This window comes from Halichoeres trimaculatus, unplaced genomic scaffold, assembly GCF_033239565.1.
Source record: "Halichoeres trimaculatus isolate MK-OKI-2021-1 unplaced genomic scaffold, fHalTri1.1 fHalTri1_scaffold_22, whole genome shotgun sequence".
NCBI lineage: Eukaryota > Metazoa > Chordata > Actinopteri > Labriformes > Labridae > Halichoeres > Halichoeres trimaculatus.
The window spans coordinates 10,344,822-10,364,717 of record NW_027437200.1 but is presented as its reverse complement, the minus strand read 5'-3'; the positions used below and the strand labels follow the sequence as shown (position 1 = coordinate 10,364,717).

Sequence of the window (19,896 nt, the reverse complement as noted above, 5' to 3'; positions counted from 1 at the left end):
TTGAAGTTCCTATATATTGTAGTTTCCTCTTTGTTTTTGTTTTGCACTTTGTAGACAGTCTCAAGTGTGTCCAGATTGCAGGACGACTTTCTGAGATCAAAATCAGGCATACATAAGTACTCTAAACCAAATAGCTAAGTTATGTTAATTGATGTATGTGGGTGTATGCAAACTCTTATACCACCCTGCATAAGTTTAAGATGGGCTGCTCCACCCTGCAGTTCAGTGTGGACACGCCCCTGCTGATAACCGCCCCTTTACTTTTTTCCGACATGATCGGTCATCGGGTATTTGATTTTATTGTTCATTTCAGATAGTTTCTTCATCTCAGAACCTGGACACTTACGCACAAAGGTGTGTGGACTGTACGCTTCTCTTTCCATTTTTTACAGTGTGGTGTGCTTCTGCTCATGCGTGATTTGACTCCCGCTCCACTCAGGACTCGGCACACACAAACACACACTCAGAGATGCTGTGAGAGTGTGAGGCTGCAGTTACTGAACTCTGCAGTGTCTCTGTCTGTGTGTCTGTCTGAGGAGTTCACGCTCCAGGAACCGACGACATCCACCCACAGCCTGACTCTGGATCCAGTCTGACTCGGACCCCCTTACTGTCTAAGCCCGTCTGAGTGTTTTTCTGCGTCTTGCGGTAAATCCTGCAGCTGTGATGAGTGTGTGAGCAGCACCCCGAGGTGTCTCTATCATGGACCGGATAGGGGTCTCCTTTCTGGACCCTCTGGATGATTACGAGTTGATCCACAGGATCGGGTGCGGCACCTACGGAGATGTGTTCAAGGTGAGTGTGAACGCTCCTCGTGTTTTACGCGCGAGGACAAACACGCACCGCGAGGCTCTCACTTCCTGTCAGAAAGGTGGAACTATGTGTTTATCAATCTGTCAGAGCTTTTCATGATCTGAAAGAGCCTGAAAATCTGAATATTTACAGGCTCGGGACTGTCCGTGTGTGTCTCAATGTGTGTGTGCCACCGTGTGTGTGCAGGAGATGCTCGGTGTCTTTGTGTTGTTGTGCCTTTAACCCTTTCAGTCCTCATAAAAACACCGTTAACACACAGGTTATTTACACAGGTTGACGCGCACTTGCTGAGCTACAGGTTAGAGATGTTTTAAGACACAGAGATGACATCATGGATAGAAAACCTGCTCCAAAAGCTGTATTTTACTTTCTTTTTAAAATAATATCATCATTACTGTTCGTACCAGGATAATTTCGCTTGAAGACCCAAATAGTGAGATAAAAACGTCTATTTGAGATTTATTTCTAAAGAAAAACTCAAGCTACTACAATTCCTGATTTGTTTGGATGATAAACACATAATTAAGGGCATTTTTCAATTGTAAACATCTGGTCAGTCTCCATTTCTATCCTCTTAAACATGAGGACTTTTTTTTCACATCTTTTAACTTCATTTATCAATGTTTTTATTAATAGTTCAGTGTATTTTAAAGTGTTTTGTAAGAGAAACAACAAGCAGTTAACATTATATAATGAAATATTATTTACATTTAAATTGGAGACAGATTTTCACGCTTGATGTTGATATTTTGCATTTTAGGTTTGATGAAAGTGAAAATCTAAAACAACATCAGCTCAAGCACTAACCTGCAAAAAATACATTAAAAAAAATTAAAAATGAAAAAAGGGATTAATTTGAGCTTTATTTGATAAATCAGTGTGCCAGTTAAAAGGTTAAAACCTGCAGCAAACGCCACAGTCAGTCTCCATTAATCTGTTGATTATTTCCTGGACTTATCTGCTCCGCTTTCATCTTTGAAATGTCAGAAAATACTGTAAGAATGCCAGTAAAGTGTGTTATTTCCTCCATAACTCAAAGATATTCAGCTAACCATCAGAGAAGAGAAACATACAGAGAGATATTCACATTTTTCAAGCTGTAGGAAGAAAGTTTTCAAGTCTTTTTACTAAATCACAGCGTACAACTCCTCAGCTAACCTATAAAAGAAAATCTGTGTGTGTGTGTGTGTGTGTGTGTGTGTGTGTGTGTGTGTGTGTGTGTGTGTGTGTGTGTGTGTGTGTATGTTGCTGGTTTCAGTGTCAGGATGCAAACATCCTGTGCTGCTAACCCGCCCGGTGCCTCGTGCATCCTGCAGAAAGAATTTGTATTGTTTCTTTTTTTACGCACCAGATGCACTGGCCCAGTGTGGGCTCTTATATCACTCATTCATCCTGCATATTCATATCAATTTGTTTTATCCTCCCTTTCAAATTAAAGCGTTGCATTGTGGAGACAGGAAGCAGCAGGAATCATAGTGAAGTCTTGATAGTTTCACGTGCTCCTGAGGCAGGTGCTTAAGCTCTGACACTTACTGATGTTATGATGCCACAAACATAATGTGCACAGTAAACGTGATGAAGCAACTTCACCACTGATTACTGAGAGGCCTCTAGCCTCAGATGTGACTTCATGTCATCATGATGCCAGGTTAGGGATACATGATATAGAATACCTTTGAGCTGAAACTGATAACCAACAATAAGCTGCTTCTAAAAGCTGATATCGAAACATTACCAAGAAATTTCTACACCTCTGTGCTCAAACTTGTGTTGTTACACAGAGTAGCAGAGTAGTCAAGACTCACGACGTTGTCCCAGATACACCATTAACTGCTGAATCTACTGTCTGAAACCTGGAAAAAAAGTATCAACCAAACTCACCTATTTAAGCGTTAGTGATTCAGTTTTGTGTCGTTTCTGATCATATTTATTCAGCCCTCTAATGTGCTCTCTGTTGTGCTCCTTCACTTTATCTTCAGTGTGATGATGACCTGTCAAGTGACTTCAAAGGCTAGTTGTGTTGAAACTTTGAGGTATTTTCTCATCCTTTCTTAATTCTTGTGGCTCATATTGAGCAAAGTAAAGTGCAGTCGTCATCATTTTTACTCTCATCAGCATATAGTGCATTCTTACATCGTTGCCCATAGGATGCAGTATATTTTCACACTTTATGGGTTGAGTTTATTTCTGATGTCAAAGCTTATCTAATGATGATGCCATGATTACTCTTAAAGCCTTAATTTGTTTTAAAAGGGAAGTTTGTTGATGGAAAATGGTGGTTAACTACTTTGTAAACTGAAGAATGACTCACACAGAGCTCCTGCAGCTTTTAATAAATTCTTATTCCTGCTCTGTTGCTAAATCTCTCATACCAAAGTTGTTAACCATCAGATCTCATGTGTGGCAAAAGAGAAGTGATCGTTTTTGGTTTATTTTCAGTGGTTCTGTTTCTTGCAGCATGACAAAACGTGCACATTATGAAACTGTTCTGCCGACGTTAAGATAAGTCGACACTAACATGCTGTGGTAGTGAGTCTTCAGGACAGATTGAGTCCTCCTTCAGCTCAGACTGAAACACAAACTTTACATTTTCACATCAGTTCATGTCTCTCAGCCTTTTTGTTCCTCAGCCTGCTCTGATCCTGATGCCTTACTCTCACAAGTAGACATGTCGGTGTGTGTGAGTGTGTGAATACACAAATGTCTTTCTCTGAATGTGAACAGATCTTCCTACAGTCACACACAATAGCTCATTATTTCTCCCACTGCTGCTGTTTGTGGGTTGAGTCCAGCCTGGACCTCTGGTCATGTGACCGTGTAGGCTTTAGGGACTCTTCACACTGCCATCATTCAGAGACACTCCTCCTGCTGGTCCTGACCTTTGTCCGTCTGAGGCTCAGACTGGTCCCGGCTGGTCCAAGAAAAGACAGATTCTGTCCTCATGTGGTCTCAGGCTGCAGTCTGATGGTAGCTCTTCTCTTTAAGGGATGAAAACTGCAGAGTGCATTTTGTCACAGCTGTCCACTGAAGGTCACAGTTCCTGCTTTAAAAGTCACAGTGATACCGTTTTTGTTTCCTTAAACCACTTTCCAACCTATGCGGCATAAAGCCAAGGGAAATAAGAGTTTGACTCATGGCTCTTAAAGTGATGAGTCATGTTTTGACTCCTCATGTGGTTTTAAGCTGAGACGTGGAAGCAGATTATTATACGTCAGAGTTTCTACTTATTTATGCAAAACCCGACAGAGTCAGAGAGAGCTGGAGGCTAATACAGATCATAAAGCAGAGTGTATTTATACAAATGCTAAGACAGATTTAAGATGCTTCCTCTGCTGTAGAGCTACAGGGTTTTAGCTCTGAAGGTGAAATGTTTATAGAAAACAGGCAGGTGTTATGGAGGTTAAAAATACTGATCTGATTTGTGGAGAAGTGATGCTGCTTTATCATAGACTAATGAAATATGACCTCAAAAATGTGCGGGGCCTCAAACCAAATTAGATTTAGATCTAGACTGGATTGATGTTTTGCCCTCTGTTATCTCTCTGTTAATGCAAATATGGACAGCTTTCATTAAAGAGGGGGTAATGTGCTTTATTTATGCTTTATTCTGTCTCCTTGGTGCCCCTGTACTATCTTTACATGATTTACAGCTAAAGAAACATTTTTTTTTCTCTTACTGGTGTTTTAGAAAACCCTTATTTTGGCCCTTGTCTGAAACATTTTGCTGCTGTCTCTTTAAGGCTAAGCAAACCCCCTATAATCTGATTGGCCAGCCCTCTGGAGGCTTGGAGCTATAGTCAGACCATGGACGTTCCCCTGCAGCACATCATGAACCAGTTTTGTGAAGATCTGGTGCTTTTTTTGAACCTTTATTAGTTTCACCTTACTAGTACCAGGTTGGACCCCTTTGCCTTCAGAACTGCCTTAATCCTTCATGGCATAGATTCAACAAGATACTGGAAACATTCCTCATAGAGTTTGGTCCATATTGACATGATAGCATCACACAGTTGCTGCAGATTTGTCGTCTGAACATCCATGATGAGAATCTCCCGTTCCACCACATCCCAAAGGTGCTCTATTGGATTGAGATCTGGGGACTGTGGAGGACATTTGAGTACAGGGAACTCATTGTCATGTTGAAGAAACCAGTCTGAGATGATTCCAGCTTTATGACATGGAGCGTTATCCTGCTGGAAGTAGCCATCAGAAGATGGGTACACTGTGGTCATAAAGGGATGGACATGGTCAGCAACAATACTCAGGTAGGCAGTGGACTTTAAACCATGCTCAGTTGGTACTAAGGGGCCCAAAGTGAGCCAAGAAAATATCCCCCACACCTTTTTATCCATGGTTGACCTTTAATAGCTGCAAACTTTGAACCACCTCAGACAGAGACCCTGATGTGCCTGACAGTTGATGTCCATCTGTTCGTCTTCCTGCAGTCCCTCTGTAAGTACTAATGTAATGAACTCATCCTGGATCTCATCAGTAGATGTTTTGTTCCAGACTGTTTCAGATGATTGAGTTTCTGATACGAACATTAGCTCTGAATCTCATCTGGCTCTCATTAAGGTTTGGTTTGAGGGTCTCTGACTTTATGAATCCTGTTAGAGGTCTGCTGTTTATTTGGATGTCTGCTCAGCCGTCTGGATGCTTTTGGATCTGATTCATAAAACGTCTCTTCATGAATGTTGCTCTTTGTTTTCTATCCCCCCTAAGGATCTGTCTGTCTCCTTGTTTCCTGACGTTGTGACTGATCTTTGGGGGGTGTTCCATTTAGCTGTCTGTACTTAGGACACTGGGTGATGAAAACTTAGACCTGCATTGATTTGTAAAGAAAACATGCTTTGAAAAATAATGCTGTCAGTTGAAACAGGCCCTGATCCAACTACATCCATATATGATCCTACTTTTCTCCCCTTTTCTGCACAACATCTCCATAACATTCTTTACCTTTGCATAATTTATGATCATTTTGAGGCTGATGTGTTGATGCATTTCAAACAGCACATTATGACCTTGATGATGCAAGATTAACCCTTTGAGTTGTGCAGCCAGGATAAAAAAGGCTCTGCTTGCTTTTCCATTCATTATGTCTCAGAAATACTTTGTTTTATAATTTACAGTGTATTTTATGTTGAACTCTTATAAATTTCCTCCTGACTTTGCAGCTTCAGTCAGCGTTTTAGCACCTTTGAGCCTTTGTTTTGGATTGTTGGCTCTCGCTGTAATCTTATTTTAACAATCAGTTTTTATATCTTCAGTTTTGATTCATCATTCATCCATCGTGTTTTACCACCGCATTCAAGAGGAAATGGAGGGGAGGGTCTCATTACGTTGGAGTACACACTCACATCACTCTGACTGCTTCTGCGCAGCACAGCTTCCTCTTCCTCCTCCTGGTTATGTAACCCTGATGTTAGCTGTTATTTCAAGCTCAAAAACTCTCTCAGAGACATTACTATCAGTGTGTCACAGGAAACTCTGCGACAGAACAGGAAAGAAAACAGGAAGTGAGCACAGTATGCCGCAGGTTGTGATTCTTCGCAACCTGTCGATCCCTGGTTTGTGGATGATGCTCAGGGTGAAAATCAGACGCTCTGACGTCAGGGCGGGGATGGATGGAGATGACTGATGTTCCCAGGAAGAATTCAGGAAGTGAGAAACAGAGTATAAGAGCTCAGAAACAACATTGAGCTTCACCTCTGACAGACTGATCTGGAAGGATCGGGGCCACAGGTTGATCCTGAGTGGGAAATAAAGACGACTTCTGAACCCGTCTGACTCTGTTTGGACTTCAGCACTAAAAGCTCCACAGACTGATCTGAGAGAAGGGTGCTGCTTTCTACTTCAGCATGGCCTCAGACCTGGCATACTTTTGATTGTTGTTACACCAAGGTTTTAGCTTAAATGGAGTTTTTTTTTAAATATAAACATCTGTAAGATGAAGATCTTTAAAAACATACCTGTGGTCATTTTGTGAAAAAGAAGAAGAAAATTCAGTGCAAGTTATGCAGGTAGAAATGTTCAGACTTAAAAATGGAGCCAAAGCCAAAGTCCCTAAGTTGCAGTTCCCTGAGTGTCCACTAGAGTCTGCCTCCAGAAGTGAGTAATTCCCCATAGAGCTCCATGTTAAAGTAGACTGCAGTAAATCTGACCTTTAAGACTTTATGATGTTGACGAAGCCGCCAGATGAAATGTTAAAAATCTGAACACAAAAACATCCAGTCTCTGGCTCTGACCTTTAGTAACCTTTGTCTGGAGCCTTTCAGTGACCATTCGGACTCTGTCTCACTAGTGTGTAGTGGCAGAGATCTTCTCCTCTGCTGTGGGATCAATACAAAATGAAATCTGAGGGAGGACAAAAGGTTAAACAGATTATAAATCCTTTATCATCCAGATTAAACTCAGAGCAGCTGGAGGTTTGCCAGGTTCTGTTGTCCTGATGGAGCAGGTGGCAGAGCTCCAGTCTGAGTTTAATCTCTTCAGGTCCAATCATCGGATGATAAATTTATGTCATAGATCAGAAAACAATGACCTTCATGCAGTAAGATCTGTGTTTTTTTGTGAAAGCGTAGGGTCAGATGATTTGATAGTTTTGCTTTTTGTAGCAGGATGAAAACTGTGGAAACACACGTGCATGCAGGTCCGAGGATTGACAATGTGTGTTTACGACTGAGGCCCTGTGTGAGCGTTCTCCTGCAGACTTCCTGAGCCATGTATGCACTCTTCTCATAGGTTGGCATATCTGCAAACTCAGTGTGAGGGAGCTACTCAGAGTTCATAGCGCTGTGGCATGAAACACAGGTTACCCAGGGTGAGGCTGCAAGCATGGCCAGATAAAACAATAACACCATACAGAGACATGAAAATAGAGAGATGTGGTGAACAAAAAGCATGGAAGATACAACAAATGTTCATGTTTCAAAGTTTTTCTTTAAGTAATAATAAATGTACAGCCTGAATCAGCCTAAATATTTATTTTTACAGACATGTACAGTATATTTTTTATATTATTTTTATAAACTCATATTCATGGCAACAAGTTATTACGACAGCAAAACATGAAGGTGGACCGGGATGCTGTTAAGGATGGAAAAGGTGAAGTTTGGTTGGTTGTGTTTTCCAGTGCAGGCAACTTGAACATGATTTTGTTGCCACAGCCTCTCTGCTAATGTTTCATTTCTCATCACCTGTTGCCAACCAACAGGTTTAACTGTGCGGCCTTGTTTCATAATACTTGATGAAAGCTGCGCAAGGAAGACATGAACATGACATCTTGAGAGAAAGCAGGTCTGCAGGAACTTTTGAAGAAACCGAGCTTGGTACCTGCAACATCTTGCAAAGTTAATATGATGCGATATTTTCTGTCACATTTTTGAGCAACAGATGGAAAGTGTGAATGTGAAATGCACCTGTCTTCAGGTAAAATCCTGCTGTGAGAGAAGAGTTGTTTTTGTTTCTTTGACACTTAACAGACAGCTGCTTTCTGCCTCGTGGTACTTAGACCACATGTGGTTCAAATATCTGGGAGAGGATTCAGAAATGTGTGTTCATGGAGACTTGTCAGAGCACTGCAAAAAACTGAAATCTTATCAAGTGTTTTTGTCTTTTTTTAAGTAAAAATTGTCTTATTATACTCGATATGAGCCACTTTTAACTTATCAATCCAGAAAAATGTCTTGTTTCAAGTTATCAGAGTACAAAAATGAGGTTTGAATCGCTTGTAACCAGTAAAAAAATCTGCCAATGGAACAAGAAAAAATTGCTTGAAAATTTCCTTGAGACTAGAACAATGTCTTAATACAAGTAACTTTTCTCTTGTTCTATTGGCAGATTTTTTTACTGGTTACGTGCAATTCAGACCTCATTTTTGTCCTTAAATAACTTTAAACCAGACATATTTCTGGATTGGTCATGTGAATTTGGCTCATATTGAGTCTAAAAAGGAATTTTCTACTGAAAATAAGACAAAAACACTTGATAAGTTTTCAGTTTTTGCACTGAGGACGTTTATCTTCCTCTACTAATCCTCTGTTTAAACAGTCTTTGAAAATAGTTTCTGAGCTACCTGCAGCTCTGTCTGTCTCACCTGGAGCATGCAGGAAGCAGCAGGAGGGATTATTCTGCCAGAGGACTGGGGTCAAGCTGGATGGGTTACATTCCATGGAGGTCAGACCACGTCCAGATTTTATCTTGTGTGTCTCTCAGGATTTGTCAGGAGGAAACTAAAAATGTATTTATTTTTATTCTGGAGTAATGGAGCTGAAGACAAAATATTTGTTGATTGTTTCAGACACAGCTTCATCCCTTGCCATCATTTTGTTCTTTTTGTTCCACTTCTGACTGAAGTTTATTCACTGGTTTCTACATTTTTTTTTTTTTTTTATAGTTTTTTAAAATCCGGATTCCTTTAAATGTGTGCCTGTAATGCCTGTTTTCTCATATTTGAAGCTCTTCAAGCATTCAGGCAATCTTGATCAGGTTTATAACACTCACGGTTTTAGGGTGTAAGAGGTGTGTGTCTTTCTCCCTCCTATGTGATTGGCTGTTTTGGGATGTTTGGAAATGTGTCATCTCGGAGCTGACCTGATAAGCTTTCTGAAAACTCAGAGGAGGACTGGACTTGTGTGTCTCCCACATTTTCTGGAATTCTTCTCTGAAAGGTCATAGAGAGGTCGCAGAAAAGACACAGAGAGGACACAGACAGAGACGATGTTTCTGTCTGGTCGCAGAAACTGTTGAAGAAAGTTTTTTTTGTTTTGTTTCTACTCCGAAGGATGTCAGTGTTTCCTCTGAACATGAGGTCGCCCTCTCTGCTTTCCTCTGTATTATAACTAGTCTGATCAAATCCCATTAATAAGGTCAGTCTTACGTGGGTTCCAAGCATCTTGTGTTGCAAAAAAAGAATGGAAAAAGAAATCTCTGACTCAAAAAGTTAAATTTTAACTTTGACCTCTTTAATTCATTTGTATGTGAATTCATTTAGAAGTTTATTAAACTTATGAGGTGAAATGTGGCCTACAATTTGTTTTAAAGTTCTCAGAGGAACCGTTCTTTTTAAATCTAGTTTTATATTCTGCATCTAATCCTTCATTAAGGATGATGCCTCTTAAAGAATCTGTTTCACCTGAACAGACTTTGTCCTCCTCTTTGTGCTTGTGTTTGTGAACATGTGCAAAATGTGTCTGATTTTAGATAGGTATTAATCATTTTAAATATGAATGTGTTCATGATATAGATTGCATTTCTTTCTTTCAGGCTCGTAACATCCGGACGTCTGAACTGGCAGCTATCAAGATCGTCAAGCTGGACCCGGGTACGTTAATATGAAGTGTCCTCTGTGGTCTGAATCTGCTGTCAGTCAAAAACTTTGTCTCTGCACTGCAAAAAGAAAAGGTGTCATGATCATTATTTAAACTTGGAAACATGATTCATGACACTTTCACAACACATTTTCTTTTTTGTAGTCGTCCTCTATCATGAAGGGGACAGGTTAGATCCTTATTCTCTCCAGATGTGACACAAAGTAGCAAAAACTTGTGAGCTAGGCTGTCAACCTGTACAGATGTGGTCAGCTTTAAATTAATATGTAGTAGATCATTTTAGAAAACACTGACTCAAACAGGAAAGTCTGCTGAGGTAAAAGCTCTGTTCAGAAAACTTTCAGAGCCCAACTTGGCTTTAGAGAAACACTTTTAGCTCAGGTAGACTCTGACCCACAGCCCTTTACCACACATCATTCTCCACTATCATCCTCCGCTATTGGTTTCTGGCCCTGACTGCCATCCTCTTCTCTTAAGAAACAAACACTTCAGTGAAAGCTGACAGTAAGGCACTGGTGATATAAAGAGGACCAGACAGTTTATTTAGTGTGAGGAGATTTTGTCATTTTGATATCCCGGAGGAAGAGGAGGAGACGTTGTAGAGACTGAGGGCTGAAGGGTTTTATTGAGACTTAATGTTACAGACACATCTTTATTTTTGTTCTAGCGTCATCTGAATGAGTTTCATGATGAAGGAGTGACTGCAGCTCCTCTGTCCAGTAAATGACACAAACTGTCTTGACATGTATGTGTACGTGTGCGTTTGTGTGTGTATAGGTGACGACATCACGTCCATCCAGCAGGAGATTACCATGATGAAGGAGTGCAAACACAAAAACATTGTGGCGTACTTCGGCAGCTACCACAGGTGAGCTCACGTCTCGGCTCAGGGTGAGGAGGTGCTGCAGCTGTGGCTGGATTCCTCTCCCACTCTGCAGCTCAAGAATGATGCTGTGTGTGTGTTTTTGTGTGTGTGTTTGTGTGTGTGGGAGTGAATGCATTCAGAAAATCAGGGAGTGGACTTGTGAGGATTTCCTCCTGATAATGAAAGCTTTAAAGCTGCTGTGTGTGTGTGTGTCTTTGCAGGAACACCAAACTGTGGATCTGTATGGAGTACTGTGGAGGAGGGTCCCTCCAGGACATGTACCACGGTAAAAACACCAAACACATGTTATTAACTCTGGATCAAGGTTTTTCACTATAGTTAATCCTGGTTTCAGCTGCAGCTCCTCTACCAGAGTCAGCAGACAGGAAACAGTATATGCTAATCTGTGCACAGATTACACAGGAACAGGATGTTATCTTTTAAATCCCACCTGGAGGCCCACATTGGATGCAAGATAAATTAAAAGTTCTTGTTCCTTTCAGGAGCTGAATTTCTAGTATGTGAATAGAGTTTCTCCTTAAATCCAGAACAGCAGTTAAGAGGGGTTAAGAGTCAGATATTGTCTCATTCTGTCCTCATAGAGGATTTCAGCTGCTCAACACTCCAGGCTCTCCTTTATCACCTGGACTCTTCTACTACAGAGTAATGCAGAAGTAATCCTGCAGAATGTCTAACTCGATGGCAGATAATGCTGCTCCTAAACCTGTAGATAAAGAACAGCAAAGATCTTTGCACATCCACTCCTCAGACAGGTGTGTTGGAAAAGACAATAAAGTCCAAATTATAAGAAAAATATCCCGCACACTGGCTAACTTTGTGAAAGAAGAACTTTAATAATAACTTATAATAATAACTTTATTTATATAGCACCTTTTAAAAACAAAAGTTTTCAAAGAGCGTAGTTTAACAGGAACACAAACAACAACAAAGCACAGAAACACAAAAACAAAACACACAGTTCTAGAGGCACTCGAGCAGAAAGACACCATGCATGAAGGCATCAGGAAGCAAAGTCAGAGACCCAGACAATACAAGAACCATACAACATAAAATGAGACCATGAGGACAGAAATAAAAGCTAAAAACATAAAACTCAGTAAGAGAAAGAAAAAAAAGGCAATGGAAAGGGCAATAAAAGGCAGTTACAAAATCAGAACATCAAATATACATATATAAAATTGTAAAATGAATATGAACATAATAATGAAAGAATAATGATAATAAAGCAGAGATATGAGCAAACGATAAACAATTAAAGGCCTGAAGGGTATAAGTGAAAAGATTAAAAGTGAAACAAGGGTGAATCAGAAGTTAGGTAAAATCAGGATTGGACGAAAATATTTACAATAGTGTAAAAGTATTAGTGTATTAGTGTAAAAATAAAACAGAATAAACAAGTACATATAAATAAAGAGGATGGACTTTACAGGTAAGAGCAATAAGATAAAGAAAAGCTAAAAACAAAACAAAAAAATAGAATAAAGGCAAAATAAGATGGGGCTGAGGGTTTATGTGACGTTTTGGTCATAGACCTTTTTCAAGCCAAATCATTTTGCTTGAGAATGAGATTATCATTTAGGTTACTTCTAAATGCTGTTGCGTAGCTTCCTGATCGGGTGCGACAGTCAAAGTCTCTATGATAGCCCCACACCTGACCAAGTTTGGCAGTGTGAAGAGAGATCTGTGTTTTTAGGACACATCAGGACACATGAGCCTAACTGTCAGACAGAAAAAGAACAGAAGAACAGAAGAAAGCTTAATGGGAGAGTGATAGAGCATGAGCTAAAGGCTAAAATATGGGCTTGACAGTTTATAATACTGTCCACTCCAACCCACAGTCAGCAGTTATTCTGCTGTGGTCTGTTCAAACTTGAGAGTCTATCCATAAAATGAAGAGTGAGGTTACGTTAGCTCTGATTGGTAGATGAGCACAGGTAGCACATGACCAGGATTTACACATTAGGGACATGTCTTAGAGCACCGGGCTGTCAGATGTGCTAAATATCTGGCTACTAATATCAGGAACTTACAAAGTTTACTTTTTGTCACATTACAAACAACAGTGATATGTAACTGTTGATAGATACCTTACCTCGCTGCATTGTAACCGGTAAGAAGTTGTCTTGTTGTCATGTTAAAAAGAAATGTTTCACCTTGTTTAAAGTCATGTCTCCTCTACACTCTTTGATTCATGTGCAGTATTCTTTATTTGCCATTACAGCCTGTACAGGAGACATGTTGTGTCAGAGTTGTTTTGTTGAATCTGTGCTGCTTCAGCTCCTGTTTATTCTAGTTTGTATGCTAAGCTAAGCTAACACACTCCAGACCTCCCTCATGAAGACCTCTGGTCAGTCTCTGGGTGAGACAGTAGACAGATTTCCTCTCTGCTGTAATCACCTCCCTGTCTCAGAGACATCAGTATAATCATGGTGAAACACATGGAGTCAGGCTCAATGAGCTCTGAGGACACATTTATCATCTATTTTTAGCTCCTGCTCCTTCAGGCTCTGTGTGTGTGTGTGTGTGTGTGTGTGTCCTCTTAAGTCTGTGAGTTATTAACCCATCTGTTTTCCACAGTGACGGGCCCACTGAAGGAGAAGCAGATCGCCTACGTGTGCAGAGAAACCCTCCAGGTGAGCTGCTTTTGTTGTGAGATATTCACTCTTAGAGTGACTCATGTGTTTTCCCGCCTGCTGAGGAGCTAAACGGTATTTAACCTTGCCAGACCGCTAAACATACTGTACTGTAAATGCTGCTGCTGCAAAACACAGGCCAAGGAGAACAACACAGAATGCCTTTATTTAGTCAGAGAGATTTACTTTCTGAGTGGATCCACTGGACGGTCCACTTTAAAGACCAGAAAACAGGAGCTAGAGAGGAGGGAATCTCTCTCAGAGGTCTTTAACAAAAAACACTAGGGGACGTATGCCTAGAAAAATTTCCCCTGATCATCCTGTGTGTGTGTGCGTGTGTGTTTCAGGGTTTGTATCACCTCCATGAAACTGGGAAGATGCACAGAGACATAAAGGTACAACTGATCTCTTCATTGTTGTCCTGTTGGAGCTGAATTTGATCTTTAATGTTAATATCTGTGTAACGTGTTACTCTGCAGGGGGCAAACATCCTTCTGACGGAGAGAGGAGACGTTAAACTGGGTCAGTGTTTACCTGAATACGACCCACAGATATCTGAAGTATATTTTAAACTCCTAGGGCTCAAAAAGTTACATTTGTGTACTGTTTCAGCCTCTGTTTGTCCTGGTTTGACCTTCTCTTCATCTCTCTCTGTTGTTTTTTTTCTGTGCAGCTGATTTTGGGGTTGCAGCAGAGATCAGCGCCTCTGTGGCCAAGAGGAAATCTTTTATAGGAACTCCTTACTGGTAAGATGAAAAAACAAACTCTTTAAGAACAGAGTGAGTTTCTTATGTGAGTAAAAGCTGTGAACACACATTAAACTCTTGAACTCTTCCTGAAAGTTCACCCTAACCCACACTTTTTCCATCCAGCCGCCTCGATAAGTGAAGTCAGAGTGAGCTGGAAATGTTTGGGAAACCCTCAAATGAGCAAGCTGAGGCGACTGTTGCGGTTTGAGTGACTTTGTAGAGATCAGCCGGTCAGCAGACCTGCCCAAACTCCAGATTTTGGAGTCTTCCCCCGCTAAACCTCCAACCTATAATTTCTCCCAGTTTTATCTGTTTTCTGTGCTGATACCAAACAAAAGACTGTTCCTAAACCTCTTTCTGGAATAATGTGTCATAAGACTTGGAAACCCAATTGTGCAGTGACATAGAGACCACTCTACTTGATATACAAATGTGTCAATGTCAGCCAAATTCCACCAGATCCACACATGTCCGTCTCCGCTCCATCACAGCCACAAAGCTGATATGTTTCAGTTGTAGTCTGGCTCCCCTCTGCTTCAGATGGGATACCTGGAAGTTCAACTGATCCAGCAAAGTGGGCCAGTCTACCTTAAATACTGTTTCCCACAATGCACAGCAATGGTCTTTTTCTGTTCCATTCATGGCGGATTGCACTCATTTTTTGGGCATTACCACACCACCAACTGGGGTGAGTTAGCATTAATATTTCAAAACTGCAGTGTTGAAGTTTACTTCCTGTTGTTACAGAGGTGTTAACATCCCACATACTAAAATCTGCATAAACCACTTATTAAATCTTTTAAACCTTAAGTTGATACTATCTAAGTGTTTTCTTCTACCAACTTCACTTCCTCTTTCCAAAACTGAAAACCAGCGAAGCTACAGATCAGACCTCACAACAGAACAGAACAATGCACCCATCGGCTCAGAAAATATCAAAATACAGAGTGTTGGGCACTAAACAACATCAAAACATCTGGTTGATTTTCAAAATAAAACACTCCATATTGACATCAGATGGTATTTAGCTTGACTACAACAACAAACCGACAAAAAGAGCTGAACCAGGTCAACAGGTTTGAGGTTTTCAGAGAAGAATAAGCAAAACGTATTATCAGGGAGGGAAGTGCAGGAAATCTTTGCTCACAACTAGGGCTGGACAATTGATCGGATTTTAATCGTGATTTCAATTTTGCCATCTGACAATCATAAAAGCAACATAATCGAAGAAAAACAATTAATATGCCACACAGTGTAGATGTATGCAAGTTCCTGTGCTTCATAGCTCTTCTGTGTTCCATGTGCAGCCACAGCAATTGTGTGTGACTTATGTGAATCAATAATACTGTATGTGCTACTTGCTGGTTCTTTAAAGTTGTGTTTAAATCAGTACTGAAGTTTTTGAATAAGATTCAAATAATAAATGAATAATTGTGTATATTAATTGTGATTTCAATATCACTTAAAATAATCGGGATTCTTATTTTTACCATAATCGCCCAGCTCTACGCACGATGGAGACGAAGCAAATCCAAAATATAATCCAGAAATATAATTCTAAATCTGTTTTCTTTAATTTACTAACTTCACGTTATATGTTCTGTTTTCATGAAAAGTAACAGTAAGTCGGCGTTTTCAGTGGAAAGGATGACGTCATACTTCGCTTCGCGCTTCTTGCTCGCTTCGTGGACAACAGAACCGTTGGTACAATCGTCGCGAACTACCGTGTTGTGCTTGTGCTGCTGAATCTGCTGACTGTCTTTAACAAAATCTTCATCTGTTGCTCCACTTTTTTAATCTTAGTATTCCCCAATTCACCAGATGATCAGCTCACCTCTACTTCGGTGGAGCGGCTTCTGGACAAGACAGTTAGCTATAGCACCAACTACAGGCATAGTAGTGGCATACTTGCTACAGCGTTTTCTGTCCCTCGACGTTTCCGTGGAAATGCGTTTTTTTCCACTGCGTTTTACTGGGTTTCAGCGTTTTCAGATGAAACGCTGCATGTAAACGGGATATTCCCTGTCCTCTCTCTGTCCACCTCTGTCCCCCCACCCTCTAGGATGGCTCCTGAGGTGGCTGCGGTGGAAAAGAAAGGTGGCTACAACCACCTGTGTGACATCTGGGCGGTCGGCATCACGGCCATTGAGCTAGCCGAGCTCCAGCCGCCGATGTTCGACCTCCATCCTATGAGGTCAGCCAACAGCTCAATCACATTTAGTAAGAAGCTAGACTTAGTTATATTCACTGTCTGCTCTTTTAATTCACACATTGTTGTGTCTCCTGTCTGTGTTTCAGAGCTCTGATGCTGATGTCAAAGAGCAGCTTCCAGCCCCCTCGACTAAAGGATAAAGCTAAGTGGTGAGTTAAACTGTGTGTGTGTGTGTTTTATCCTTTCATCTCGTTGATATCTTCTTGACGAGTGGCAGATTTCCTCCTCTCTGCAGGTCTGCAGGTTTCCAGAGCTTTGTAAAGATGGCGCTCATTAAAAACCCTCGTAAAAGGCCGTCAGCTGAGACTCTGCTGCAGGTGAGCTGCCTTTTTATAGCTCCTCCTTAATGAACCATCTGTCTTCATTCAGTCACTGTTCAGACATACATCACGCTCTGTTTTTAACCCTTTCCAGCAAGCGTCGTAACACGTAACAGGTAACACAGCTCTGCAGAATTGGGATGTTTTCTGCCCCTCAGGTCCATCTTAGAGTTCAGAGACATTCACACTCAGACTCCAGTCTTTAGAGCACTGTTTTGTTTTCGTCCTGTCAATTCAAACCAATCATCTTCACATCTCTGCAGAACAAAAAGTCAATCTGCACCTTTATTTCAGTCAGCAGGTGTGTCAAAGCAAAACGAGGGGATAATCTTTAATCTGTGTGTGAACAAAATGTTCTCCTGCTTTAATAAGAAGAATGACTGCTCTGGAGAAATCATCACACCCTCATACCGATACTCTCTACTGATCAGAATGATAACAGACCACACAGACTGAAAACACAGCAAGGAGGAGAGTTCAGAGAGACATTAGAAAGGAGACAGAGTCAGGATAGATAAATATTAGCATGATTAATTGTTGTTCCTTTTAATCTGGTGTCATTTGAACAAAACACATTACAATAGTAATGTAACAACTATTAATCATGCTGATATTCATCTATCTATTCGTTTGGTGGAATAAATTACCTTGTTTAGGGGTGTATATTGTTCACATGGCTGGGTGAGAGAGGCAATGCACCAAGAGGGAGGTGGTTCAGAAACTATAACTCAAGCAGGAGTGCACTTATCTCATAATTTCAACTTTGTATCTCATAATTTTAACTTTTTTTTAATCTCATTTTAAATTTATTATCTCATTATTTCAAAATTTTATCTCATAGTTCCAACTTTTATCTCATATTTATGGCTTTATTATGTCAAAAGTGGGACTTTTTTTATCTCATAAGTATGACTTTTCATCTCATTAATATAAATGTATCATCTCGTTATTTCAACTTTTTATTTCAAATTTATGGCTTCATTATGTCATAAGTGGGACTTTTTAATCTCATATTTTGACTTTAGTATCTCTTAATTTCAACTTTTTATCTCATAATTTTGACTCTATATTTTTGAATTATGAATTTATAATCTCATAATTTTGAGTTTTTATCTTATAGTTTTTAATTTTTGTGTTTTTTTACTTGCCAGAAGGGGCTTCCATATTTTGTACAGTATAATACATATATGTATAGTATACTTGCAAGAGTGAGTTTATCCACATTGGTTGTGAACACAATCATTTGAAAGTCTCTGCAATACTCTGCCCAAACGTGTGTTGGCATGAATTATACTGTGGTTGCAGGTGATGTTTAGGGATTCAGAAACTGTTGTAAATGCAGGAGATACCCAGCAGACCAATCACAGGGCTTACAGTCTGCGTTTTTCGAATGTGTAGTGCTAGTGGAGGTGTACAACAAAGCTTCTGCATTTTCATGCAATTCTATAGCAAAGGATAAACTGAGATGTTCAGATCTCTGTCGCATAAGAATATAAACCAGCAGACACAACTGAGCCACACTGACCTGATGGATGGTTAAGACAAACATGGTCAAGAGAGAAAGAAGATTACGCTTTGATTTGATTATTGTTTGTGGTTTCTCTAAGCTTCTTTCAGAAATTTGATCTTGAGGAGCTGTGCCTTGGGTGAAAACCTCCCTTCATGAAGGTTCAGAAGTCAAATTCCCGTCTCCATGTCATCAGCATCTAACCAGTGATATGGAGCATAAGCATTAGTAGCTGACAGTTAGAGTCATTGCTTTGAAGAACCTCATTCTCATTGGACTTCCATGAGGATTTAATTCCCTGGCATTTTGTAAAAAAAAAGAAAAGAAACTGAGACTTAACAGAAACAGTTCAGCAGGTACTCCCATTCTCAAGGGCTGAATTTAATCTTAGCACGCTCACTTCTGAAGTTTCTGATCTGACTGCAAACAATACAGCCCATGGAAAAGGAAGTCTTTGTTGGTAGTTGTTTATAACTAAGAGCTGGCTTCACCAGAATACCGAAAAAGTTCCCAGTTACTCCCAGAGGCATTTATCACTTCCAAGTTACAGCCAGTGAGTCTCTCAGGATTGGTTGGAGTTGTGACTCACAGATCTGGTGTTAGCTTAGCATTGTCTCTCCACATATCACGAGGCCACTAAATGCAGGATATGGTTCATGTTTTTGTGTTTTTTTTTCCGTGGCCAACATTGTTTTCTCCGAATGATGTGTAACTTGTTCCCCCAGCATCCGTTTGTGACTCAGCTGCTGACTCGTAACCTCATCATCGAGCTGCTGGACATGGCCAACAACCCTGAGCTGCACAGCGCACACACACACAGCATGGACGACATGGAGCTGGAGGTCGGTGACGCTGGCTTATAAAGTGTTTTTACTCTCAGTAATAAAGATGAACATCCAGAGTCTGCAGAGTTTATATTCTGTGAGCAAACAGCAGCGTGTCAGACTCTAAATGTGACGTGTTGACAGGTCGGGGAAGTTGGTCCAGACAAGATTCAGTCAGCAGGGAAACACCTGCCAGCGGAGAGGACACTATCTGAAGAACAATGTGAGCACTCACACACACACACACACACACACACTCTAACCGCAATGCTCTGCTGACATTTTGGGGGAAGTGTCTTTGTGAGGCTGAACATGTCCTGGAGCTGTCCTTGTGCTTGCTGCTCACAGATGAACAGATACCGACTGTCTGGAGGTCAGAAATACTCGTTGATTTCTTTTCTCTGTGCACAGATGCAGCCTGTTGTTTCAGAGGGAGTTGCACGCTGTAATGGTCCCATGGTGGACATTTTTCACTGTTTCCTAAAGTATAGTCTGTACACAGAGGTTGCCAGGTGTGGTACCATCCTGTCTTTGGAAGCTGGGGCGACCTGGTGTCCTGCTGGCTGAGATAAACTGAAAACATGCTGAACCACACGTCTTTGTTTTGTACTACACTGTCAACA

At 40.6% G+C, this 19,896-nt stretch overlaps 1 protein-coding gene across 4 annotated transcripts in view; it reads left to right on the top strand.

Moving 5' to 3' along the window:
• Window positions 1-331: 331 nt before the first annotated feature.
• Window positions 332-19,896, top strand: part of map4k2 (mitogen-activated protein kinase kinase kinase kinase 2) — a 33,006-nt gene continuing 13,441 nt past the window's right edge. For all 4 annotated transcript variants that reach the window (XM_074661994.1, XM_074661995.1, XM_074661996.1 and 1 more), the window contains exons 1-13: window positions 332-795; window positions 10,078-10,135; window positions 10,920-11,010; window positions 11,229-11,293; window positions 13,606-13,661; window positions 14,009-14,056; window positions 14,141-14,183; window positions 14,335-14,407; window positions 16,473-16,604; window positions 16,709-16,771; window positions 16,858-16,939; window positions 19,175-19,291; window positions 19,418-19,496. In XM_074661994.1, the coding sequence (XP_074518095.1) occupies window positions 703-795; window positions 10,078-10,135; window positions 10,920-11,010; window positions 11,229-11,293; window positions 13,606-13,661; window positions 14,009-14,056; window positions 14,141-14,183; window positions 14,335-14,407; window positions 16,473-16,604; window positions 16,709-16,771; window positions 16,858-16,939; window positions 19,175-19,291; window positions 19,418-19,496 (1,000 nt within the window). In that variant the 5' untranslated portion in view covers window positions 332-702. The remainder of the gene's footprint in view (window positions 796-10,077; window positions 10,136-10,919; window positions 11,011-11,228; window positions 11,294-13,605; window positions 13,662-14,008; window positions 14,057-14,140; window positions 14,184-14,334; window positions 14,408-16,472; window positions 16,605-16,708; window positions 16,772-16,857; window positions 16,940-19,174; window positions 19,292-19,417; window positions 19,497-19,896) is intronic.